The sequence below is a fragment of the Mesoplodon densirostris genome, chromosome 3, assembly GCF_025265405.1.
Source record: "Mesoplodon densirostris isolate mMesDen1 chromosome 3, mMesDen1 primary haplotype, whole genome shotgun sequence".
Classification (NCBI taxonomy): Eukaryota; Metazoa; Chordata; class Mammalia; order Artiodactyla; family Ziphiidae; genus Mesoplodon; species Mesoplodon densirostris.
The window spans coordinates 140241918-140267498 of NC_082663.1; the positions used below are offsets into that span (position 1 = coordinate 140241918).

Genomic DNA, 25581 nt, shown 5'->3' on the forward strand with positions numbered 1-25581 from the left:
TTCAAGGCTCTGACTTCCAGAGTCTTTTAAAGGGTGCCCCTGGTTATGTCAGGCCAACCTAGCATAATCTGTCTCCTGATGAATTAAAAATCAACTCATTTGGGACCTTAAATACACCTGCAAATTCCCTTCACCTTTGCCGTGTAGCATAACCTAAATGTAAACGTGACATCCATTACGTTCCCAGGCCCTCCCACACTCCAGGATGGGAGATGGGGCAGGGCACTCACACCAGGGCATGAGAATCTCCAGCAGCCTTCGAATTCTGCTACAACACGTGATTCTGGACTTGAGAGATTTTGATCCTAATGTTTGTCACCTGGGAAGACTTAGGTTAGTTCAAAATAAGATCTTTTGATCTTCTTAACTTTGCCAAAATACTGTCCAACAAAAGACCCACCTAAGGATCTTACCTTAATGCCATTAAATTAGACAAATGGTAAGGACATTTGTGTTCCAAATTTATCTAAACTCTCTAGCTAAACTGTCAACTCTAAGATTTTCAATTTTTTTCTAATTTTTATTTAAAAAATTTTTTTAAAAATTTTAATTTTTATACAAACCATTTTAACTTTTTAAATTGATGTATAGTTGATTTACAATGTTGTGCTAGTTTCAGGTATACATCAAAGTGATTCATATATATATATATATTCTTTTTCAGATTCTTTTCCATTATAGGTTATTACAAGATATTGACTATAGTTTCCTGTGCTATACAATAGGTCCTGTAGTTTATCTGTAAGGTTTTCAAGTTAATCTGTGTAGATGAGAATAGTAAAGAAAAAAATTAGCTTAGCAACTTTTTATGCTTTATAAAAATGAGAATGAAAAGATGTATGTGTACTATTGCCCACATGTTGAACACACGCACTCATACACACAAACATGCACATATTCATGCATCCTTCAGAACTCACACACGCCCAAGGTGGAATTGGCTGGTGGCTGTCCATTCTCCAAATGAGTGAGGGCTTCTTTTGACCCTGTGAGACCTAGTGAAAGAATGGAAAACTCAGTGATCCTTGTGGAAGGGGGGCCTTGTGTGAGGACCCTAGGGCGTATCGGAAGCCAACATGTGTCGTTGATTCTCAGGATAAGGACTGTTGCCAGGGGGTGTTGGTGTGGAAAGGGCTGTCCAGACTCTGGTGGCCTCCGAATGCAGTTCAGGCCACGTTAGCTGCTGTTCAGACACGAATGCAGTGAAACTGAGCAGAATCCCTTTGTGGGCTGGGAGCTATGAATCCTCAATGCTTCCTTCCCCCCCACCCCCACATCCACCCAGCGCCACTTCCTCTCTGCTTTACCTTCTAAATATCCCTCCCTTCCACACCCTTCTCTCCACCTCCTCCGCTCCCATCCTGGTCTAAACCACCATGATCCTTTGCCTGCCTAAATGATGAAACAGCCTCCCTGCACCCTCCCTGGCTCCCCTCCAATCACTTCCCTGCAGAGTAGTCAGAGTACTTGCTTCCAACTTCAAAGCTGCTCAAACAGTTCCTGTGCAGAACCCATGCGCAGTTTCTACCAGCACTAAATGCCAAGACCAAAAGCCTTACCTCATCTCATAAGAATGAGTAGCCTGCCCCCTCTGTCCTTTCCATTCTTATCCTGCTTTCTCTCTCTCTCTTTCTCTCCTTCTTCCTCCCATTCATCTGCAGTCCAACAACACTGGTCTTTTTTTTTTTTCCTTTTTTTTTAAGTTCTTCAAATGTGCCACACTCTTCCCCACCACAGGGCCTCTGCACAGCCATTCCCCCTGACTTTCATGGTGAACACCTATATATCCTTCAGAACTCAGCTAGAATGGAAAGCTTCCTCTGGGAAGCTGTTCTCATCCCCTGCTAGTCTGGGTTAAGTCCCTTGGGTGGCAGAAGGTATTTTCCAAAAATGGTCATGGCAATATTTCCTATCCCCCATGCTATTCCAGAACCTGGTCACTCACCACATTCTGGAGTCTGTCAGCCCTTCTCTTGAATTTGGGAGGGACTTTTTTTTTTTTGTGGTACGCGGGCCTCTCACTGTTGTGACCTCTCCTGTTGCAGAGCACAGGCTCCAGACGCACAGGCTCAGCGGCCATGGCTCACGGGCCCAGCCGCTCTGCAGCATGTGGGATCTTCCCAGACCGGGGCACGAACCGGCATCCCCTGCATCGGCAGGCGGACTCCCAACCACTGCAGCACCAGGGAAGCCCTGGGAGGGACTTTTGATTCTGTGTGACTTGCAAAGGTAGATCAGAAAAGGCTATAAGGCTTCCACCCGGCTCACTTACTCCTCTCAGGATGATTGGTTTTGGAACCTAGCTGCCATATTGTGAGGAAGCTCAGGCTGCATGAGGAGGCCACACGTAGGCAATCCTGGCAACAGCCCCAGCACTGGTCTCAACCTACAGCCAGAAGCAACTGACAGGCATGTGAGTGAGTAAACCTTCAGAGGATTCCAGTCTCAGACTTCCAGCCACCCAGCTGACACTGAGGGGCTAAGGACGAGCTATTCCTGCCAAGCATGCCCAAATTGTAGATTGGAGAGAAAAATAAATGTTCTTCTTGAGATGGTTTGTAACACAGCCATAGTAACTGGAACATAGTAACTATTACACTTGTACCTTCTCTTTGAAGTATCTGTTACAGTTGAAACCTTACATCTGTTGTTTGTGATTATTTGATTCCTATCCTTCTTGAAAGACTGATGGCTCTGTGAGGGTAAAAGCCTTGTCAGTTTTGTTCACCGTACTACTCCTGACCCCTGGCAAATGATGCACTCATTGCCAATGGGCAGCCAACTCAGCTTTCCTGCACCTCTTCACATATAAAAAGAGATACCAAATAAAGATGATGTGCAAGACACTGTGGATGGCAGAGGAGAGGTCGGATAGCTTCTTGAAAGGGAGGACATTTGGGCTGTAGTTTGCAGGATGTGTAGGGTGCTTTCTGTGTAATGAAGAGATAGAACGGGGCTTTCGGCAAGGGAAATAATATGTGCTGATGTACAGGGCCAGGAAGCAGCCAAGCTAGGCAGACATTGACAGGAGGTTCTGCACAGAGAGAGGGCAGCTTGCTTGGGTGGAAAATTCTGCAGGAACAGGTTCCTAAGGGCCAGGTTTTTATTACCTTCAGTGCTGCATGTAGGTGCTTAGATTTCATTCACAAGAAATAGGAAGATCTTGGAGATTTGGAAGCAGCTGTGGAATGATCTCAGTTCTTGATAGCACTGGGACTGGAAAAACTGGTTAAGAGACTCCCGAACTGGTCCATTGGGGAAGTGATGGGATCAGGACTAGAGAAGTGAAGATAATAGGATCAGGACTAAGTCAAGAGCAATTTAGCAAAAGTTCACCCTAGGGCCCTGTATTAGGGTGCTGTGTGCCCATATCCCGTTGTTATATCAACTCTATAAAGCAGGGGTCCAGAACACTTTTTTAGGAAATATATCAGGCGTGTAGATCTTAGCATCTGTCGCAGCTATTCACCCTATTGTTGTAGCGCAAAGATAGCCAGAAATGACCGGTAAACGAGTGGGCGTGCCTGTGTTCCAACAGAACTTTATTTTACAGACACCGAAATTTGAATTCCATAGAATTTTCACGTGTCACGGAATAGCCTTCTCCGATTTTTTCCAACTTTGAAAATTGTAAAAACCATTCTGAGCTTGCTTGTGGGACCGGACAAAAGCAGGCAGCAGGTCTTGGTTTGCCCACGCGTGGTATGTAAAGCGTTTTAATTGCATTTCAGTTTTAAGGGTAAGATCCTACAGGGAACCTTCAAGAAGCCCCGCCTTCCCTGGCGTCACCAGGCCGCGCCCCTCTGGGGCGGGGCCAGCGCATGCGCGGCCGGGCCTCGGGCGGGGGCGGGGCGGGCCGCAGCTCCGACTTCCAACATGGCGCACGCTGGCGGCGGCGGCGGAGGCCCCGCGGGCCGGGGGCTGAGCGGCGCCCGCTGGGGTCGCTCGGGCTCTGCGGGCCACGAGAAGCTGCCGGTGCACGTAAGTGGTGGGCCAGCCCTCCCTGGGAGAACCCTGTCGTCCAGCCCCCGCAGGTCGGCGCCCCCCACCGGGCCCCGCCCGGCCCTCGGCCTCCCCTCCGCGCGGCCCCGGACCCCCGACTCCCCACCTCCGCCCCTCGGATGCCCGGCCCGTCCCCCTCCCGCCAGGGACCCCCGCTCCTGTCCCCTCCTCCGCCGACCGCGGCCCACCTGGACCCTCCCCCCTCCCCTCAGGTGGAGGACGCCCTCACCTACCTGGACCAGGTGAAGATCCGCTTCGGCAGCGACCCTGCCACTTACAATGGTTTCCTGGAGATCATGAAGGAGTTCAAAAGCCAAAGGTACCAGCGGGGCCCCTACCCATCCCGGGGGTCCACCCTGGGCCTCAGTCTGCCTGAGCGGGGTGGGAGCCCCCAACCCCGGCTGCCCCTCAACAGGGTGACCCCTTGTGCAGGTTGTCGAACTTCTGGGAGCCTCAGTTCCTTCTTCCAAAAAAGAGACGGAAAGGTACCCCCTTGTAGAGCTGTTGCGGGGATTCCTGGAACGAGGGCAGTGATGGGGTGCGGCGAGTGAGGCAGTCGAGCAAGCACAGAGTCGGATCCTGTCTTTACTCAAAATGTTGATTTGTTTAAAAGAATTTTGTTCGTTGGGGATTTTTAAAAATTATTTTAGATTTTTTTTTTCAAGCACTGCGTGAAAATGTTATTTATCTTGATTGTCGAATGTTTTCGCACTCTCTTAAGTCTTATCCCCAAGGTGAGTGCCTCACTTGCCTCACCTCAGTGCCAGGCCCGCTTGGAAATACTGCGCATAAAATGCTTAGTAAGGAACCTGGCACTTAGAAGGCGTTTCAAACACATTAGCTGTATTCATAGGCACAGAATCAGGAGGGTTAGAGATAGACGGGGGACCTCCCGATGGATAGTGAGCTTGTTTGACAGGGGTTCACTGAGGCTTAGAGTGGGCCAGCGGTTTGCCCAGATCCACCTTAGGAGCAGGGACGGGACCAGACCTCGGTGCCTCTGACTTAGATTCTAAAGTGTCACATCCCCACTGTGCTGCTTCCCCCTCTGAAGAAATACGGCAGGGCCCGCCTGGTTTCCTTCCACAAGCATGATGCTAAGACCTTGGCCCTGACTGCAGCCCTAAGGGAGACCCTGTCTCTCCCCTCAGGTTCTTAGCAGCTTTCATACTTGCAGGGCCTTTGACATTTATACGTTATAGTCACTTGCTGGGAACAACTCCTGTGTCATAGTCTCCTAATTCATATGAAATGAATCTGTCTCCCATTTAGAGGGCTTTAACCTTCTGTCACTTCTTGGAGCCCAGGACTTGCAGCTGGCTGTCCTGACGTTTTCAGAACCTAGCACATGTGCTTGCAGTGTTTTGGGAGCCGTGCTGTGTACATTTTCTGTGGGTTTTGCCAGGAAGGCACAGGGAGCCCAGGCCCGGTTGCCTTGGCAGTGGATCACTGTGGGCAGAATCACGCCAGTCACATTTGAGGGTGCTTCACTGTCTGTTAAGGAGCTCGTGCCATGGCATGGGTAAGGGAGGAGTCGATTCTGCTTTCAGTTTGCTTCCCGAGACGCTTCTGCCCACTGTCATTCTTCGTTCCAGCATTGATACTCCTGGAGTCATCCGACGAGTGTCACAGCTCTTCCACGAACACCCTGACCTGATTGTTGGATTCAACGCTTTCCTTCCTCTCGGGTACAGAATAGACATTCCCAAGAACGGCAAGTTAAACATACAGTCGCCTCTGTCGAGCCAGGTATGCCGCTGCAGTGGTTTGAGTGATGTGGCCTTAGCACAGCCCGCCGTGGTACTCAGATACACAGGCCGGACAGCGTGGCTCGTGTATTTCACTGCTGGAAAGCTAGTGAAGAGCCGATCTTTTTCTTAAAATGCTTCTAGCAGAAATCAAAATAGCTTGAAACACCTGCATGGGCAGCCTCTGCATCCCAAATTGATGCGTTTGGCGGATTTAAATCAAGAGTGGATGTGTCTGTGTGTGTCAGGGAGGCATTCTCCTGACACAGTTGTACGTCCAGTCAAAATAATCGCATCCACAGTCATGGACGTCTTGGTTTGAGGCTCTCCCCCTGAGCGCACTAGGCAGGCCAGCCACACTTGTACTTGGGCCTGTGGTCCCTCTGATCATCCTCGGTGCCACCCACAAAATAAAGCGGTGGAGATGCATGTGTGACTAGACACGTTTATTGTTGCTGTGCTTCATTCACCTGCCAACAGGATCACTGACTGAGCTCAGGCTTGTGGCTTTGGTCCCTTCTTTCTCGAGTGACAGGTTGCTGCCTCTTCTGTCTATGCAGTCCCTTCTTGTGTTTGCTCACCAGATCCCCTGAGAAAAAGAAAGCCTGTTTGAGCTTTACTTTTATAAGGTAACGGTTGTCTTTTTCTCTCCTCGGCCCCGTTGCCATTTAGGGCATAACCCTTTGCTGCGGGGGTGCTGTCCAGGGCATTGTGGGGTGTTCAGCCGCATCCCTGGCCTCCACCCACTAGGCCCTCACCCAGTCAAGACAGCCAAAAATGTCTCTAGACATAGCCAGGTGTCTCCTGGGAGCAAAAATCACAGCATTGAGAAGTGCTGGTGTAAGTGAACGAGCTCTTTCAACCTCCTCCATCTCTGCCCCAGGGGTTTTTGCAGGGAAGGCAAAAATCTACTCTGGATGCATTTTGTAGGTTTCTCTGATGATAAAGGAGATTGCAGTTTCCTATCAATTAGGGAGTCAGGATTTGAAAAGACAGCAGTGAGAGGCAATGTGGCAGTGGCTGGTCCCTCTCCGAGGGGGGCTGGCACATAAATTCTGCCTTTTCTCTACACAAGGCAACCTCCACCATCAGTACATTGTCTCATTAAAGCCGAGGAGTGCACCACAGTTTTAAAAAGGAACTTGGAAGCCTTCGGCTACTGAATTCCAAAAGCTTCCATTTCATGTTTGCAAATGGAGCCCCAGGAGCCAGAGGTAGCGCTCCTTCCTCCAGATGATAAAAGCCTTAGCGGAGATTAATCTTCAGAACAGTCATGGCTAGGGGAGAAAAGCAAGCTCGTTTGCAGCAGTGTGTGCAGGAGCACTTTCCTGAATCTGAAGCGCTGAGTAAACACTGGGTGTCATTACCATTGCTCATTAAGAAAGAGCCAGAGTCCAAGACCTAAATTGCACTCCACGTGTGGGATTCACCTTATCAAGACCTGTTGGAGTAACTGCTCTTGGGGCTGGATTTCCACATGAGCCTCACCTTCCCTTAAGTAGCCAGAAGGCCCCTGCTGCTCCACACACAGCTTCGAGGACTATTGGAGAGATAAGGAGACCGGACCAGTCTTGTCGGCCCCTAGGTGGATTTCGTGACCACAGGTCTATTAACTTGAAGACGGGCTTGATGAGAACTTTCCCTTGATAGCTGCCTACCAGGGCTTTATGGTCTTGCTGCAGCCTGGCAACAGCCATATGTAGGGCCCCTTCCTCAGGGGGAGAATTACGTGCCCTTCGTTCCCTCGGGACACGTGCCGCCCACATGGTTTCAGTCACATCCACGGACCTGCCATGTTTCCAGCCCTGCTTCACGCCAGGCGCAAACGCAATGTCCTCTCACCTTCCTAGAGTCCTTTTCGAATCCACGGTAGCCTGAGAACTTTATAGGGCTCCCTACTCGCCAGTGCCCTGGTGATTTTTTTTTTTTTTTAATTGGTTTTTCTAGCTTCACTATTTTGAAGTATAGCTCCCTGTGTGTGTGTATGTGTGTGTGTGTGTGTGTGTTTTCCGTTTTTCATCTCGTCATGTATCCTGTCAACTATAGACAAGGAGGGAATAGTTCTTAGGTGCTGAGGAAGATAAATAAGTCTCAGCCTGTGGGGAGCCTTTTGTGCAGGGTTTCTCAGCCTTGGCACTGTTGCCACTGGGGCCAGATCATTCTTCCTTGTGGGGGCCGTTTCGTGCTCTGTAGGGTGTTGAGCAGCATCCCTGGCCTCCACCCACCTGATACCAGTAGCGCCCCCTCCCCCAGTATGACAACCTGAAATGTCTCTAGACATTGCCACGTGTCCCCTGGGGGGAAGAATCACCCCAGTTGAGAGCACTAATCTAAGGGGAAGATAGACATGTGCCATGATGTGGGAAGTGTGGCCAGAGAGGGGCCGGGGACCATGGCAGGAAGAACGTCCCCTTGCTGCAGCTGCAGCCTCCTGAATCAACATCTTTTGGGATCTGGTTGGCCTTAGTTGTAACGTCACCTCCTCAGAGAGCCCTCCACTCCCATCCCCAAGTCATTTGCACAGCACCTCGTTTTATACACTTCAAAATAACATAGCAAAGCTAAGAAAGAAAAAATCCACTGTTTCGTGTTGGTTTGCCTTCCCTGGCAGACTGAGTCCTCCAGATTAGACAGGAGGACTACGTCTGTCTTGTTCACGACTGTCCCTGTTTCGGGACATCAGAGGGATGAGACACTGGATGTCAGTGGGAAAGTGATGAATCTTGGCTGCTGGGTCTTGTTCAGGATGGACCCTGCCTCTTGGGGCCGGCCCTCTTGTGCTTGGCTGGGACGACGGCTGCTTGAATGATAAGTAAAGAGATAAACCTTGAGGTGCAGCTTGTAATTTAGTGACCCCTTTACGTTCAAAGGGAAGCCGGCCGTCTTCCCTCCAGGAAGGGTCATTTGAAGCTCAGTCAGTTCCTGGGAGGTTGCCTCTCGTGTTTGTCTTAGTCACCCATGGAGCAGGTGTAGGCCACCTCCTCTGTGCCAGACGCTGAGGTTTGTTCAGAGTCCTGGCTCTCAGGGCGCTTGCATGGTTGAGGTGGGGACTCACGTGAGACACACGTGGACAGATGTGAAATACAGGAAGGAGTTCAGTGCTGCAGGTGACAGCAGGGGCCAGGCCTGGGAAGGTGCCGTGGGCAGAGGCTGAGTGAGGGGAGCAGGAGCCATGCCTGTGGCCCCCCGGGGAGTCTTCCTGGTGGGGACATAGAGGCCTGAGGTGGGAATGAGTGGGTGTGCCTGAGAGACAGCCAAGAAGCTGGTGCGGTCAGAGCCCGAAGCAGAGAGTGTAGGAGAGAGAGCCAGGAGCGTGGGAAGCCAGGGGAAAGTTCTGGAAAGGCTGCTCTGGCTGCTGTGCCAGAAGTGGACTGAGGGGGCAAGAGCGGATCTGGGAGGCTAGGGAGGGGCGTGGGAACCAGTTGGAGCAGACGGTGATGTGGGTGGGTGTCAGCAAAAGCGAGAAAAATCAGTGAGATCACCAGGGGTGATTCTGGGATGCCTGAGTCTCTGGGTGAAGGCAGCACCTGCTGGGATGACCAGTGGGGGTGGGCCGGGGGGCTGTTCTGTGTTTGGAAAGTCCATCTGAGGCATCTCTTAAATATCTAGTTGGGGCTGTATGTGGACACTCAGATGGACAAGTCGGCCACGTGGGGCGCTTATCAGTGTCTAGGAGGCGTTTCTAACTGTGCCTGGTCGAGGCCACCCACAGCAGACAGAGAAGACAAAAGCCTGGATTGTTCTAAAAAGTTTAGACCAAGGGTTGGCAAACTGTGGCCCAGGGAACAAAGCCAGCTTATTTTTGTATGGCTGGTCATTTTTACATCTTTCAGATTACTTAAAATTTTTTTTAAAATTGTGATATTTACGTAACATAAAATTCATCATTGTGACCATTTTAAAGTGTCCAATTCAGTGGCTTTTAGTGTATTCACAGTACCATGCAACCACCACTACTAATCCCAGAACATTTCTATGACCCCAAAAAGAAACGGTACTTCCCAATTCTGCCCCCACCCAACCAGCCCCTGGCAACCACTAATCCACTCTCTGTCTCTGTAGAGTTTCCTGTTCAGGATACTTAATATAAATGGAATCATATACTATATGTCCTTTTGTGTCTGGGCTTCCTTCTCTCAGCATGTTTTCGAGGTTCATCCATGTTATACCAGAGCATCATTCCTTTTTAAGGCTGCATACTATTCCACTGCAGGTATGGACCGCCTTTTGGTCATCCGTTCATCTGTTGATGGACAGACACGTAGGTTTTTTCCACCTTCTGGCGATTGTGAACACTGCTGCTATGAACATGCATGTACAAGGATTTGTTTGAACACCTGTCTTTGGTTCTGTGGGTGGATACCTAGGAGTGGAATTGCTCAGTCACCTAGTGACCATGTTTAACTTACTAAAGAATCGCCAGACTGTTTGCCACAGCAATTGCACCATTACTGTCTGGCCTTTTGCCGAACCCTGGTCTCCAGGGGTGCTTCTCCCATCTTGTCACGGTGACTCACTCCAGGGAACTGGAAGAGGCACATGGTGCTTGAAAATGCCCCCTCGCAGTGGTGGGGAGGGAGCTCCCCACAGCCTCCTCTGAAGCAAACCTTGGCTCCAAGGCTGCTCAAGGGCTGCTCCCTTCCCCCCTGCCCCTGTTGAACTCCTTCCAGCTCCTTCTGCCTCCAAGCCTGTGTACCATGAAGGAACATGAGCACAGACTTCTGTGAGCTTAAGCAAAGGTAATCAGGAACGGCGTCCCCAAAGTGTCATAGAACAAATTCTAGTGCCGGGGAGAAACGGTGCTTAGAGTTGTGACTGCTCTGGATCTTTTGTGTCTGTTTTCCTCGGCTCAGACTTCCTAGAGTTGCCTCTACACCCACTGTCATGGGCTGAATTGTGCCCCCACCCCACCCCCAAATTCATATCTTGAAGTTCTAACCCTCAGTATCTCAGAATGTGACTGTATTTGGAGATGGGGTCTTTACAGAGATAATTTAGGCAAAATGAGGCCATTAGGATGGGCCTCAATCCAGTCTGACTGGTGTCCTTATAAGGAGAGGAAATTAGGACACAAGGAGAGACCCCAGGGATATGTGTGCACAGAGGAATGACCCTGTGAGGACACAGCGAGAAGACACCTGTCTACCAGCCAAGAGGCCTCAGGAGATACCAACCCTTCTGGCACCTTGATCTTGGACTTCCAGCCTCCAGAACTTCAAGGAAATAAATGTCTGTTGCTGACGCTGCCCAGTGTGTGGTATTTGTTGTGGCGGCCCCAGTGCACTAGTAGACCCACTCAGGTGCCGGCGGGTGTGCCTGGTGGAGGTGTCTGTTGTGATGACAGTTCTGCAGCAGTGGGCAGCAGTGTGCCCGGCGTCCCCTGGAGTCTAGGGTCAGCTGTGGGTGCCAGAGGCAGTGCCAGGCGCCACAGGGGATTTTTTCCTTCATCGGTCCATCTGATCATCCCCAACAGTGGATGAAGCCCACTCTGTTCCAGACACTGAGGATATAGCATTGACCAAAATAGAATCCCTGCCCTCCTGGAGTTTGCCTTCTGATCAGGGCTGGAGAGAGAAAAAAATAAGTAAAATATGTTTCCTGTAGGAAGGTGATATGTGCTGTGGAGAAAAATAGAGCAAGAAGGGGGCTCAGAGTGCTGGGAGGTAAGAGTCATTTTATTTTGGTGCAGGATGGTTCTGGAAGACTCGCTGAAAGGTGGTGTGTTAGCAAAGACCTAAAGCTGAACTGGAAGGATCCCAGCCTGCCCGAGACCCAGTTGGGGACCTGCAGGATGCCGAGGGTCGCTCCCGACAGCCCAGCCGTGGTCAGTGGCAGAGGGAGGCCGCCCTCAGGACAACACACAAAATTCCAGTTTAGAAGCATAAATATCACCTCCTTTGGGGGGTGGTCCTGTCCCACTGTGAATTAGGATTCCGACTTCCCAGGAGAGAGACGTGTGTCTGTTTTTTATTTTTATTGGTACTGACAGAAAAGCACATCAGTGGAGAGCGTGCTTGATGACTGCTCAGGGCCCATCTCTCTCCTCTCAAGTGACTTGCCCCAGGCCTAGCACCAGAAGTCCCACAGCCCTGGGCAACCTGGACAGTGGGCCCCCATGACCTGCAGGGTCCCAGTCTCACGCCTGCTGACAGCAGGTGCTTTCACACCTGAAAACAGTCTTGCTGGCCAGAGGTGTGGGAAGACTTTACTCTGCTCCAAAAAGGATTAAACAATCCACTCTTTGTAAATCTCTCCCGAATGCTAATCTCTCCAAGTGTACAGAGTGTGCCTCTCAGGTTCATGTTCTTTGCATCTGTTGGAAGGATCAGGCAGAGGTGAGTTCGTGAGACTGTCCCAGGAACGCTCAGGCACTCAGAACGCCGAGGTGGGGCTGTCTCTGTCTGGGTGCCCCCTCCCTGCTTCTCTCTCTCCAGGCCCCCAGAAGTAACCTTTTTCTGCGTCGACGTAAAAAACTTGGCTCTGTGCTAAGTTTTGCCTGTTCTTGCACACAGTGGCTCAGTCTGGCGTTTCTCACAATCTGTTCCCGGTGCCGGGCCCAACAGTAACTCACTGTCGTACTGTTGTCAGGAGAATTCGCACAACCACAGCGACTGTGCAGAGAACGTCAAGCAGCAGATGCTATATAAGGAGGACAAACCCCAGGTGCCCTTGGAGTCAGATTCCGTGGAATTCAACAACGCCATCAGCTACGTGAACAAGATTAAGACCCGCTTTCTAGATCACCCAGAAATCTACAGGTCATTCCTGGAGATACTGCACACTTACCAGGTAAGAAGCTGTAGGTCACGCTTCTTTGTGGGTGTTTGTGGCATCATCCAATATCAGGTGCATTGGAAACATTCAGATTTTCTAATCTGAATTCATGAAATCCTGGAAAATTCTGATTAGCTCTTTTTTTTTTAGCATTTTTTTTTTTTTACCGTGGTAAAATATATATAAATACAAAACTTAACCAACTTTAAGTGTACCATTCAGTGGCATTAAGTACATTCACATTGTTGCACAGCCATCACCATCATCCATTTCCAGAACTTTTTCATCTTCCTAACCTGGAACTCTGTCCCCATGAAACACTAACTGCCCCTTCCTCATTTCCCGCAGCTCCTGGCGCCCACCCTTCTATCAGTACTTTCTGTCTCTATGAATCTGACTCCACCGATAGGGGCCTCCTAGGAGTGGAATTGTACAGTATTTGTCCTCTGTGCCTGGCTTGTTTCACATAGCATAATGCGCTGAAGGTCCGTCTGTACCGTAGCATGTGTCAGAATGGCCTTCTTTTTAAGGCTGAGTAATATTCCATTGTATGGCTACGCCTTATTTTCTATATCCATTCATCCATCAGCAGACACTTGGGTTGCTCCCACATTCTGGCTGTTGTGAATAACGCTGCTGTGAACATGGGTGTACCTGTTGGAGTTCTATTTAGGTTTGATTTTAATTTGCCCCTTGAGGCACCTCTGCACCCTCAATAGGAAACACACATTAGAGGATTAAAGAAGAACCCAAGAAGATAGTTTTCTTTTTATAAGATGGCTTAGTTATTGTTTAGACAATAAACTACCCTTTATTTATGCTGATTACAACCGGGCTTTGTGCCAGGTGCTGGGTCGACAGGGATGAATGGTTGCTGTTGCTTAGGAGTTCAGTTGAGAGGTGGAGGAAACTTGGAAACGATTAGGGTGGACAAGAAGGACTGTGTGTAGGACAGGTGTGTCAGGGTTGAGGGCTGCTGACCCCATAGTGGGTTACGGAGAGGATACTCAGGTTGAATCTTGGCGAATCAGTCAGAACCGTCAGGCAAAAGGTGGACTCTCGGTGCTGGGAATGGCCTGTGCAAAGGCCCAGGGGCCGGAACAGGCAGCTGGCTTCAGGGGACTTAGCAGGAAGTGCAGGCAGGCGGGTGGCAAGGGACATCTGTGTCATGCAAGGAGTTCGGATGTCATCCTCACCCAGACATGGAGTTTCTGATGCCTTTTATTTTTCTAAGCATCAGAACCCACTTTTAAAAATGAAATCTTCTGCACAACCTTGATAAGTGAAATAAAAACATGGGAGTCTTTTTAGCATAAATGTTTAGGATCAGATTGATAGCAATTGCTCCCTGTAAACCCACTGAAACTGTTTCAATACTCTAAACATTTGTGGGCAGTGGTGCCAGTGACATGCTTGGTCCTGTCAGCCTCACGTCCGGTGTCTGCACGGTCCTTGTACGGCATTGAGAACTTCCTGCTTCTCACAGATAAGTGGTTGCAAGTGGCAGCTGTGAACATCAGTCTGTGTGGAGGGGTGATGTTGTGATCATGAGTGTTTATGGGCTCTTCACAGATTTCGTGGGGTCACCACATCTCAGGGGTGGAAGGATCGTTAGAGGGAAGGCCGGCAGGTATCTGTTATGTTGATGGGAATCGAGGGGGGAGGGGGGACGGTTTGTTGGTGTGTAGAGAAGTGACTTATCCAAGGTCCTAGCGAAGGGCCATGGGTTGATTTGGAGAAAGCGTGAGGAAGGAAGTACAGCTCAGTGTTCCCCAGCCAGAGCCACAGGGAGCTGGTTGGAAATGCAAGCTGCCTGGGCCTCCCCTCAGAGTTGCCACCCCAGGTCCTGCCCAGCATCTGCTTTTTGAACAAGCCCCCTGGCGACTCTCAGGTTGCCTGTTTCTTCAAAAGGAGCTGGAAATCTGAATTTCTGTGTGAGTTCTTCTGGATTTTCGAACACTGATGTGGATTTTTAAAAGACACTGTGAGGCCAAAACAGCAGCTCTAGGGCCACACGTTACTGTTTTTTATCTCTGTTGGGCCTCAAGTCAGACCTTAGCTGTGCCCCCCGCCCCCTCAGAGCCCTTTCCCTCACCTCCCTGGACCTCGGGGTTCTAATCCATAAAATGGCTATAGCGCTGGTGGTGCTGATCCCGGTTAAATACGGTTAACCGAGGTCACTGATGCAAGCACAGTGCTTGCCTCAGGTCAGCCATGGACAGCTGTTTCCTTTATACAACTTCGAACATATGTCGTGTGCCTGGATGAGCACAGCCAGTTCTGCCCTGACGTCCCCCCAAAATGACCGTGCTTTGCAAATAAATGCTCACCAACCACAGGTCTTATGGGAAAATGGGATCAGAGCGTGAGACTCAAAAACTGTGTCAGCAACACATTAAAAAAAGATAGGCACCTACTTGAAACCGATAGCGCCATTGTACGTGCATTAAATGGCTAAGCATGATGTGAATATTGCAGCACATCCAGCACCTGACCTTGGAAAAGACCTGAGTGTCATGTGTAGATATGGGTGTGGAAAGGTTGCAGCCTGCGGGTCACTGTGAGGTACCAGGAGCAGGTTTCCTAAAATGGGATGGGTTGTCACCCCAGAGGGGGCTCAGGCAGAGTGGCTCTAGCAGCTGAGGGAGCGATGCTGGGGGCGTGTGTATGTCGGAGGTCGTGTATTACCAGGTGGCTTGGCTCAGCCGGGTGCACTTTTCCACATTCACCCCATGTTGCTCCTGGACAAAATCCTGCCTCAGCAAATGCAGAATCCATACCACGCTCAAATCATTCCCTAGTCCGTGTCCCAAACAGATCTGTGTTCAAAACGGGTGGAACTGTTAGAGCAGAACTGACTCTCTCTGCAGGAAAATTCCCAGAAGGTGCGTCCCTAGGTCAGAGGGTGTGCGCTCAGCACATGATCATAGATGGCGTCAGGCTTCCCTCTGCCGGTGGCAGCAATCTTCCTTTCCGCCTTGTAATGAGAGTGCCCAGTTCCCCACACCCTCATCAGAAATCACCAGTCCTTATGCAATTTGATGAGCAAAAATGCTGCGACACAGTTTTAAATTGTATTTCTTCAAACATCACTCAGTCTGATCACTGTTTCATCTGTATAGGGATGATTTGTATTTATTCTCTGAGCTGAATGGTCTTTGCCTGTTTTTTTCTTTGGCCTTCAAGTGTCCCGGTAACTTTGGTCAGGAGGGGGTGGAGGCAGTTTTTTCTGCCCGCAAACGGGTGCTCCGTGTGCCAGGATTGGAAAGTAGCTTTCCTCAGGGTACATAGGGCCGAGAGGAGAGGGCGTGCAAAGGGCTCCCCATTCCTTGTCTCTTCCCTCTTTGCAGCTGTGGAGGGGGGGTGTCGAAGCCCTGCTGCTGGGCACTCTGGGAGGGCCCGACACCAGCGCCTCATGCTCTGTCACGTTCCTGGGTGTAGTTGACAGGGACTAACTTCTGATGGCCGGCTTGAGTTGTGTTCGCTGCTACCTGCCCTGCCGACCTGGGTCCCGTCTAGTCCTCATCTTGTTGCTTTAAGCTCCAGGTCAAGCCATCTTCCTTCCAGAGTCTTAGTGACTCTGGGGGAACAGGTCCTTTGACCTCTAAGTCCCCTCCCTTCCTTCTTCACCCTCTGCCCCTTCCAGACCCAGAGCTAGCTCCTCAGTCCCCTGCCCAGCAGAATGAGTTCCCTTGACCTTGGGAGGACCGTGGGTTTGCCACTGACCTTGCACTTCCCCAGCCTCTGCTCGAGGGTGCTTGAGAGCTGAGGTCAGGTCCTTCCATGACCGTCCCCTCTCACATCCCCTCCACACTCCCAGCACAGGCCGCATCCATGGCCGGGGCTCAGGCCACGTTGTGCAGCAGGGTCAAGACTCAAGCGCACAGGCTGTTCTCCAGAGCAGGGGGTGGGGGACGGGGGAGTGGTTGGGGGACACCCGGAGGTGTCAGCAGGGCAGCGGGCTGGGCCACCTCTGCTGGTGGCAGCAGTCATGGGCTCTGCCAGCCAGTTCTCCTTCGTGAGTCATCCCTCTGTCTCCTCCACAGTGGGATGCCTGAGTGTCACAGCCTAGGGTGCCTCCTGCTTCCTTGGCTAACGACTCGTTTTCCCTCCCCTGAACACGGGCAGAAGGAGCAGCTGAGCACGAAGGGCCGTCCGTTCCGAGGCATGTCTGAAGAGGAGGTGTTCACCGAGGTGGCCAACCTCTTCCGCGGCCAGGAGGACCTGCTCTCCGAGTTTGGACAGTTCCTGCCCGAAGCCAAGCGGTCCCTGGTGAGTACAGAGCGCCGACGCCAGTCTGGGGCCACGTTCTCATCAGCCAGAACCCCCTGCCAGTGCAGCCCCCAGGCCAGGCCAGGTTTATCCACTCCCCAGACACACTGGGTTCCCTCAGAAGCCACAGCCAGTGCAGACACGCATGAGCCCCCCGTGCAGGCTCCACCTCCATGGGGAGCTGGCGCAAATCCTCAGAAGGGCTTCTCTGGACAGACAGCAGCCAGGCGACGAGGGCTGGTTGGGAGGCAGAGCGTCTTCCCGTGGAGACCTGCCTGTAACCAGGCCCTTGTGGGAAGGTGCAGGAGGGGTCAGGCTCACTGCCTACCCCCCTGGAGGGACTGGGTGGAGGCTTGGCAGTGACTCGGGGTGGGAGCGCAGAGAGCTGATAGCGGAGGAGGGGCCTGCGATGGGGAGGTTGGGGGCGCAGACTGCACTGTCAGCCTTTCTCCCTTTGCTGTGGACTGAGGCCTGCTGACCTGCCCTTTCCATTTCCTCTTTTTCTTTTTTTTTTCCTATGAACTTATGGCTTTAAAAAAAAAATTGAAGGAAAATTCACGTAACATAAAACTCACCATTTTAAAATGTACATTTCAGTAGCATTTAGAATATTTAAAATGTTGTGCAGCCATCACCCCTCTCTAGTTTCAGAACATTCCCATCACCCCAAAAGGAGACCCGTCCCCATTAGCAGTCACTCCCCATCCCCCCCTCCCTAGATTCTGGCAACCACCAATCTGCTTTCTGCCTCTATGGATTTACCTGTTCGGACATTTCACATAGATGGACTCATGCAACATGTGGCCTTTGGTTGGTGTCTGGCTTCTTTCACTCAGCATCATGATTTTAAGGTTCATCCATGATGTAGCATGTGTCAGAACTTCATCCCTTCTATGGCTAAATAATAATTCCGTTGTGTGGATGGACCACATTTTGTTCATTCATTCATCCATCAGTGGACACTTGGGTTGTTGCCCCCTTTCAGTCATTGTGAATCGTGCTATGAACACGCATGTACAAGTTTTTGTTTGAACACCTGCTTTCAGTTATTTTCTGTCTATGCCTAGGAGTGGAGGTGCTGACTCATGTGGTAACTGTGTTTAACTTTTGAGGAACTGCCAAACTGTTTTCCACGGTGGCTGGACCATTTTACGTTCTCACTAGCAACATACCAGGGTTTCAGTTTTCCACATCATCACCAATGCTTGAGGTTTTCCTTTTTAAAAAAAACGTATAGCCTTTGTAGTTGGTGTGAAATGGTATCTTACGGTTTTGATTTGCATTTCCCTGCTGAGTAATGATATTGGGCATTTCATGTGCTCATTGGCCATCTGTTTATCTTCTTTGGAGAAATGTCTATTTAAGTACTTTGCACCTTTTTTACTTTGTCTCTGTTGCTGGGTTGTAAGAGTTATTTATATGTTCTTGACATTAGTCCTTTATCAGATATTTTCCTCTGTTCTGTAGGTTGTCTTTTCACTTTCTTGTTAGTGTTGATGCACATCAGTTTTAAATTTTGGTCAAGACCAGTTACCTATTTTTTCTTTTGTTGCTCCTGTTTTCAGTGTCAAATCTCAGAATCCATTGCTAGTTCTGAGGTCATGAAGGTTTACCTGAAGTTTTCTTTTAATACTTGTACAGTGTTAGCTCTTCTATTCAGGTTGGTGATCCATTCTGAGTTAATGTTTGTATATGGTGAGATAGGGGTCCACTTTACATGTGGCAATCCAGTTTGTTGAGGAAACTGTTCTCTTTCCATCATTGCATGGTCTTGGCACTCTTGTCAAAAATCAATTGACCATAGTTTTATGGGTTTATTTCTGGACTCAGTTCTAATCCATTGATCACCATGTCTGCCCTTAGGCCAGCACCACACTGTCATGATTACTGTAGCTTTGTAGTAAGTTTGAAATCAGGGAGTGTGAGTCCCCCAACTTTGTTTTTTTTTCAAGATTGTTTTGGCTAGTCAGGGCCCCTTGCAATTCCATATGAATTTAAAGATTGGCTTTTCCACTCCAGCAAAAAAGGCCGTTGGGATTTTGAAAATGATTGCATTGAATCTTTCAACTGTTTGGGGGAGTATTGCCATCCTAACAAGATTAATACACAGCATTTTTCCATTTATTTAAGTCTTTAGTTTCTTTCAGCAGTGTTTCTAAGTTTTTTTCATTGTGTTAGTCTTGCACCCCCTTGGTTAAATGTATTTCCAAATATTTTGTTCTTTTTGTTGTTGTAAATGGAATTGTTTTCTTAATTTCATTTTTGGATTATTCATTGCTCATGTATAGAAGCACCACTGCTTTTTTTTTTTTTTTTTTTTTTTTTTTTTTTTTGCGGTACGCGGGCCTTTCACTGTTGTGGCCTCTCCCACCGCGGAGCACAGGCTCCGGACGCACAGGCTCAGCGGCCATGGCTCACGGGCCCAGCCGCTCCGCGGCATGTGGGATCTTCCCGGACCGGGGCACGAACCCGTGTCCCCTGCATCGGCAGGCGGACTCTCAACCACTGCGCCACCAGGGAAGCCCAACACCACTGCTTTTTTGTGTTGATTTTGTATCCTGCAACTTTGCCGTATCCAGTTTATTAGCTTTGATAGTTTTCGTGGATTCCTTAGGATTTGCTAATAGAGATAGTTTTCTTTCTTCCTTTCCAATTTGGATGCCTTTTATTTCCTTTTTTGGCCTAATTGCTCTGATGGAACTTCTAGTACTATGCTGAATAGAAGTGGTGAGAGTCAGCGTCCACATCTTGCTCCTGACCTTAGAGGAAAAGCTTTCCATCTTGCACCATTGAGTGTGATGTGAGCTGTGGGTTTTCTGTAAACACCCTCGAGTTGAGGAGGCTCCTTCTATTCCTAGGTTGTTGAGTGTTCTCTTTCCTCTTTTTATTCTTCCTCTTTGCCCTTGATGACAACTTGGGGTGTGAGCACACAAGAGTCCACCCTTCCCACCTTCCTGTGTCACCACCGCCTCTCCCGGGTCTGCTTCTTGAATGAAGATGCAGTGCGGGCACAGGGCTGGGGGGCAGTGGGTCTTGAAGGAAGGGGCTCGGGGGTGATAGCAGTCTGAGTCTGGATGCTGTTCAAGACTCTTAGTCGATTGGGCAGACTTCCGGTGTGCAGGTCGGGGCTTGTCCCCGTGTTACTGTCTCTGGGACACAGAGCACCATCCCTAAGAGGAGGTTCCACCCAGAAGCACTTCCTGAGTCAGAGTCAGAGAAGCTCTGTGCCCATCCTTTGGGCTGAAAACAAGTCCAGGAGCTGTAACCAGTCCTGCCCACCTGCCCGGAGCCTTGGGTATCCTGGGGGCCTGGACAGAGCCCCGTGAGCACACAGCCTGGGCCTCCTCGGGCTCTGGGTGCTGCAGGCAGGCTTGAGCAGGCCGTGTCACCTCCCAGGCCTCGTTGCCTTCTCTCTCACACGGGACTGACCGGCCCTCCTGCTCAGGTGGGGACTGAGCTGTTGTCCTTTAAGTGCTTCTCGCAGGGCCTGGCTCGTGCTCAGTGTTCCGGAAAGAGCAGCTGCGGTTGTGCTGGGAAAGTAGGCCTAGAATCCCATCTGGTCGTCTCATCCCCTCCTCCCAGGGTCTCCCTCTGCATCCCCAGGACCAGCCAGCTGCCTGGCCTGCTGGAGGCTCTTGGGGGATACCGGGGGGGCGGGGGGCGGTTGAAGGAAGCCCGTGTCTGGGCTCCCCAGGGGCAGGGAGCTCACCTCTACACTGGGCCTCTCAGCCCAGCTGCCTCCTCACGGCCCTATCCCCGAATCTAGCTTTCTCCTCTGAGTCCATTATCTGCCCCGTGGATCTCTCTGAACTTCAGAATCCCTACTTGGTTATTTTCTCCCTGTTCCCAAATAACTGTCCTTGGCAGTCCTAGCATCATTGCCATCTTCCTTCTCTGTATGCTCCTGCTCATCAAAGACTCTCCTAACTGGCTCCGGGGGCCACGTGGCTGAGGAGTAGAGGGGTCTCACCACCTCCTTCCCGCTTCACACCCTTCTTGTGTTGGCTTAGCCCAGGGTTGTGGGTGCTTGGGCCTCTGTGTCCCTAGGAGCCCAAGCTGCATGCTGTCACCTACTGTAAAGCCCTGTGTTGCTCCCTTGTACAGTTGGTGGATAGTTTTTGGGTCTCTTGGATCTTGGCCTAAATCTCAGCTCTGACCCTGGCGTTGGCAGCTTTTCCCCTGAACCCCATCCCTGCAGAGATGTGTGCACAGTGGCATCCCTGGGTGGCCTTCCCAGGGTCATTGCTGTCAATGCTTCAGGGTCAAGGGGCAGCCCACCCTCATGGCCTCAGGGAAGAAAGTCCCTGGCCAGCTTTTGCTGCTGCACAGCTCACATGAACTCTTTGCAGGCCTTGGTTCCTGAGTTATCATCTTGATGGGTCAGGGTTGGGGGTGAGTAGAGCCTCTCGTCCTCTGAGGGCCGTGGTTGCAGTGCCCCCTGGTGGACACAACTTGGCATTTACCAAGTTGGACACTGACAAAGCCCACCCTAGAAAAATAAGCTTTTCTCTCAGAAAAGCACCTGCCCACAGAGTTTCTTTAAATGGCATTTGTTATCAATTCAGCAGTGTTTTCTTAAGTGTATATTGTGTAATTAGAACTGTCTTGTACATTTTAAAAGATTTAATCAACTTTTAAAAATTACTAAAACGCTCATAAATAATTTGTCATATAGAGTGATCTTTTCATTAACTTTTAGATTTCTGTTAAAACTGCAGGAAAAAGAAACCAAAGGTGAAATTTGATATTGTCCTAATTAAACTCGACTGCTTCGCCTAGATCAGGGATTAGCAAAGTTTTTCTATAAAGGGCCAGACAGTAAGTATCTTAGGCTTTGCAGACCAGACAGTCTCTGTGGCAGAGACTCAGCTCTGCCGTGGTAGCAAGAAAGCAGCCACAGGCCCGTACGTCCACGAATGGGCATGGCTGTGTGCCAGTACAATTTTATTTACAAACGCAAGCCGAGCCAGTCCCTATGTGAATGGTCTTTGGGGGTCTTCTGCCTCAGGCATTTGTACATTGGGACATTTAACTGAAACAAAAGAACTGCCTGAACTGTTAGGGGAAGATCGATGGTACTGAGCTTGCCTTCCAGCTGGGTGAGCTTAGCCAGGCGAGCAGTGGGTTACCCCCTTTCCTCCCAACCCACCCCCCCAAGTCCTACTCAGCGCGTCATATCGTCACCTGTCCCCCTCCTTTAGGGATTGGTGTTTGCACCTGTTCTGGGATCTACAGCAAATACCAGTTGAGAATTATTCCACATTAGGTTCTTGGAGCAGCCTTGGGTCTTTGGATAACTAATCCCCCCAAAGAAGCTTAATCCTCTAAGGGACAGGTTTTGCCTGTAGTTAAACAATAGGTCTTTATTATTATAATTATGAATATAAAAAAAGTACATGCTCATGAGAAAAATCGAGCATTCGTGAGAGCATCAAGTATGAAAAGTTAACTTCCCTTTTTCCTAGCCTCAGTTTCCTCAGAGTTAAGTACTTACAAGTGTCTTATAGTATGTATCTCTCCAGAAACCTCCTCTGAATGTGCAAACAAATGTTTATCCTTTTAAAAAAGATGGCGTCCCATTTGTTCTGCCCCTAGGGGTTTTTTCGGTTTGTCATAACAGTGTATCATGTATGCCTGTCCCTAGCAGTGACACAGTGGGCACAGAGACACAGAGCTAACTCATAGCTGACAGTTGCCTCTGTTTGGTTTGGATGCACCATGATTTGTTCACCCAGCCCAAGCTTTGGGCTGACAGCACACCCTTCACGTAGTGTCTCTGCATATAGGCCCCGTGGCGGGAGTGGGTGCAGGCAACGTGAACATAGTGGGGGTGATTGCAGTGTGCCTCTCCAGCCCAGCCCTGAAGAAAATCCATGGTCCGTTCACCTTCCCCCTGCCTGCTCTGACTTTCATACAGATGCAAATGCCAAATAGATCCTTCCAGAACCATTCTTCATAAATATTGCCAGCACCCTGACCTGTTAATCAGTGCTTGGTGTAGAGCCTGGGAGGACTATCAGTGAGCACCCCACCAAGTGATGACATTGTCCCCAAGATGTGTTTTCTTATTCACAGGAAAGATTGCAAACTTGGTTGGAGCCCCTCCTCCCCTGCCCCAGTGACTTGGCACCATCAACTTCTTCCTCTTGCTGCCAGGACCTTGCATGTTGCTGGTCCTCTAGCTTGAAATTCTTTTCCTTTCGGTGGTGCGCTCGAACATACAGGTAGACACCCTGTCAGTGGTCTGCTGGGTGAGCCCCACACGCCAAGGCCCAGCTTCAGTATCTCCCCACTGAGCCCTCCCTCACCTGTCAGGACCCTCGCCCATCGAGGCCTTCCATGAGCTTTCTCCCAGCCTCACAGTGTGCGACTGTGGTGAGCTGGGTACATGGGTCTTTCCTCCAGTAAACGTGAGCATCTTGAGAGCCAGGGTCACCTCGCACTGGGACAGAGCCCCTGGCCCGTGGCAGACAGTGCTTGCTGGGGCCACGAGCTGAGCGGCAAGTGGTTCCATGCACTAGGATACAATGAGAACCAGCACTGACGGGCCCGGCTGTGTCTCTCCAACGCTGACCACCTCCTGTGTTTGTGTCCTTAGTTCACAGGAAATGGGCCGTGCGAAATGAACAGTGTCCAAAAGAGTGAGCACGAGAAGAATCTAGAACACAGCAAAAAGCGCTCTCGGCCCTCACTCCTCCGTCCCGTGTCTGCACCAGCCAAGGTAACTGTCAGCTGTGCACATAGATGTGTGCATGCGTGCACACCCAGCAGCCTGGCCTTGTCCGTAGATGACTTGAGGAGCAATATGCAGAGACCTGGGGCATGAGGCTGAGTCCAGGCTCTAGTCCAGCTTGAAATTCACTGGCTGTGGGACCTTGAGAAGTCGACTCACCTGTGAGGTGGCTGGTCACCTGTTCCCCCTGGCTCACAAGATTGTGTGAGAAGGAGTGTCACCTCGTCTCGCAGAAACCGGATGTACTGCTCAGTCTGCTCCTTTTCACCATCACAACTCTTTCACAGGCAGGGCCCTTATGTACAGTTGTGCAGGTCGGTTACTGCACAAGGTGCCCTGCTAGGGGGTGAGAGGCCCTGAGGTCCAGCTCCTGTTGTTCTCATCACCTGTGATGGTGATTTTCTAATTCCATCATTCCTTATGCATTTACTAGTTGGCTTTCTACTGTAAGGAAGAGCTTTTTTTCATCTCCATTTATTTAATTATGTGTATCATCATAGACTCGGGTTATAATCCGTGACTATCACTGTTTATCTGGATGCCTAAACCGTCCCAGATCTGGCCAGTGTGGCCCTTTGGGCTGGCTCTTGTGTCCTCTTGACACACCCCCATCATTCTTCAGGCATGTGGGAGATGGTTCTATAGTGTCCTCGATGTCTCAGCAGAGTGGCCAAGTTCAAGTCCCCTTCCCATCACCATCACGGCCCACAGGACAAAACAGGCAGGGGAAGAGGTTTCTGATACAGTGTCTAGGGGCATGTTTCCCTGGCTGTTCTTACTCTATGACAATCCCTCCTGACATCAAAAGAGCTAAACTGCTGAAAGTTAGATCCCAGATTGTGGGCAGAGTGGTTGTGTGACCTTTAACCCTTCACTAGGTCATGGAGGCTGAGGTGGGTGGTCCTGAGAGGTTCATCCACGGGGGTCTTGGGCAGACCTCATCCAGCACCTGATGGCGGTTCCCATCAGGAGAGCTCAGTGTTGGTGATGTTATGATTCTAATAAAGATGGACACAGGGGCTGCCCGTGGGAGGCACACAGCATCCATGGCATGGAATTTCTCTCCACAGAAGAAAATGAAACTCCGTGGTACCAAAGACCTGTCCATCGCCACCGTGGGGAAGTACGGGACTCTGCAGGAGTTCTCCTTCTTTGACAAGGTGACCGGTGGGACCCATGACTTCTGGGCCTTCCCCCGTCCAGGCTGGCCTCGCCCAGCTCAGATCTGAGCAGGCAGGGTTGGGAGCAGGCGGCAGGCGGCCAGTGGTGGGCAGCGGGCAGGAGGTAGCGAAACAGGTGGGAAAGGCAGAGCTCAGAGCCCACACCAAGTCTGGGGGCACGTGTCTGCCACTCAGAAGCTGTGTGGCATCTCTAAAGCTGGGATGGTCCTGAGGCTTCTGTCCAGAGTCAGTGGGCAGAGCCAGTGAGATGGCTCTAGGCACATGCTATCTGAGCCAAAGATCACTGCACGGAGAGCAGTCCGCTGCAGACCACAGCCGGCCCCTTTAGAACACGCCTGTGTTGGTGACTCTGTGTGCACCTGGTGATAGCAGAGCCAGGTATGCTCAGGAGCAGGAGTTGGGCCCGGTAGGGGCCCCCTGACTCGCTCTCCCCGCAGGTGCGCAGGGTGCTGAAGAGCCAGGAGGTCTACGAGAACTTTCTCCGCTGCATCGCGCTCTTCAACCAGGAGCTTGTGTCGGGCTCTGAGCTCCTCCAGCTGGTCAGCCCATTTCTAGGGTGAGCAACACTTCTCGGGGCTCCCTGCTTGGGTTTTGTTTCCGTAAACTCCTTTCACCCTTCTTTTGGCTATTGTTTTTGGAAAACGGTATACGTGTTTTTTTCGATCTTGTCTTTAAGTTGAAGTTGTTACAGAGATCATTATAGATTCACCAGCAGTTGTAAGAAAGAACACAGAGAGGTCCTGGGGAGTGTTCCCTCGTGGTAACATCTCTAGTCAGTGTCATAGCCAGTATGTTGATATTCACACAAGCCACCCACCTTTTCAGGTTTCCCATTTTACCTGTGTGTGTGTGTGTGTGTATGGCTGTATCA

General features: G+C 50.4%; 1 protein-coding gene across 2 annotated transcripts in view; it reads left to right on the forward strand.

Moving 5' to 3' along the window:
• Positions 1-3863: 3863 nt before the first annotated feature.
• SIN3B (SIN3 transcription regulator family member B) overlaps positions 3864-25581 on the forward strand; it is a 37851-nt gene continuing 16133 nt past the window's right edge. Inside the window, exons 1-9 of one of the 2 annotated variants that reach the window (XM_060093838.1) lie at positions 3864-3981; positions 4215-4321; positions 5598-5751; positions 11440-11574; positions 12339-12539; positions 16653-16796; positions 23395-23517; positions 24600-24689; positions 25148-25266. In XM_060093838.1, coding sequence (XP_059949821.1) covers positions 3877-3981; positions 4215-4321; positions 5598-5751; positions 11440-11574; positions 12339-12539; positions 16653-16796; positions 23395-23517; positions 24600-24689; positions 25148-25266 — 1178 coding nt within the window. In that variant the 5' untranslated portion in view covers positions 3864-3876. The remainder of the gene's footprint in view (positions 3982-4214; positions 4322-5597; positions 5752-11439; positions 11575-12338; positions 12540-16652; positions 16797-23394; positions 23518-24599; positions 24690-25147; positions 25267-25581) is intronic. The other variant, XM_060093839.1, reaches the window with a different exon arrangement.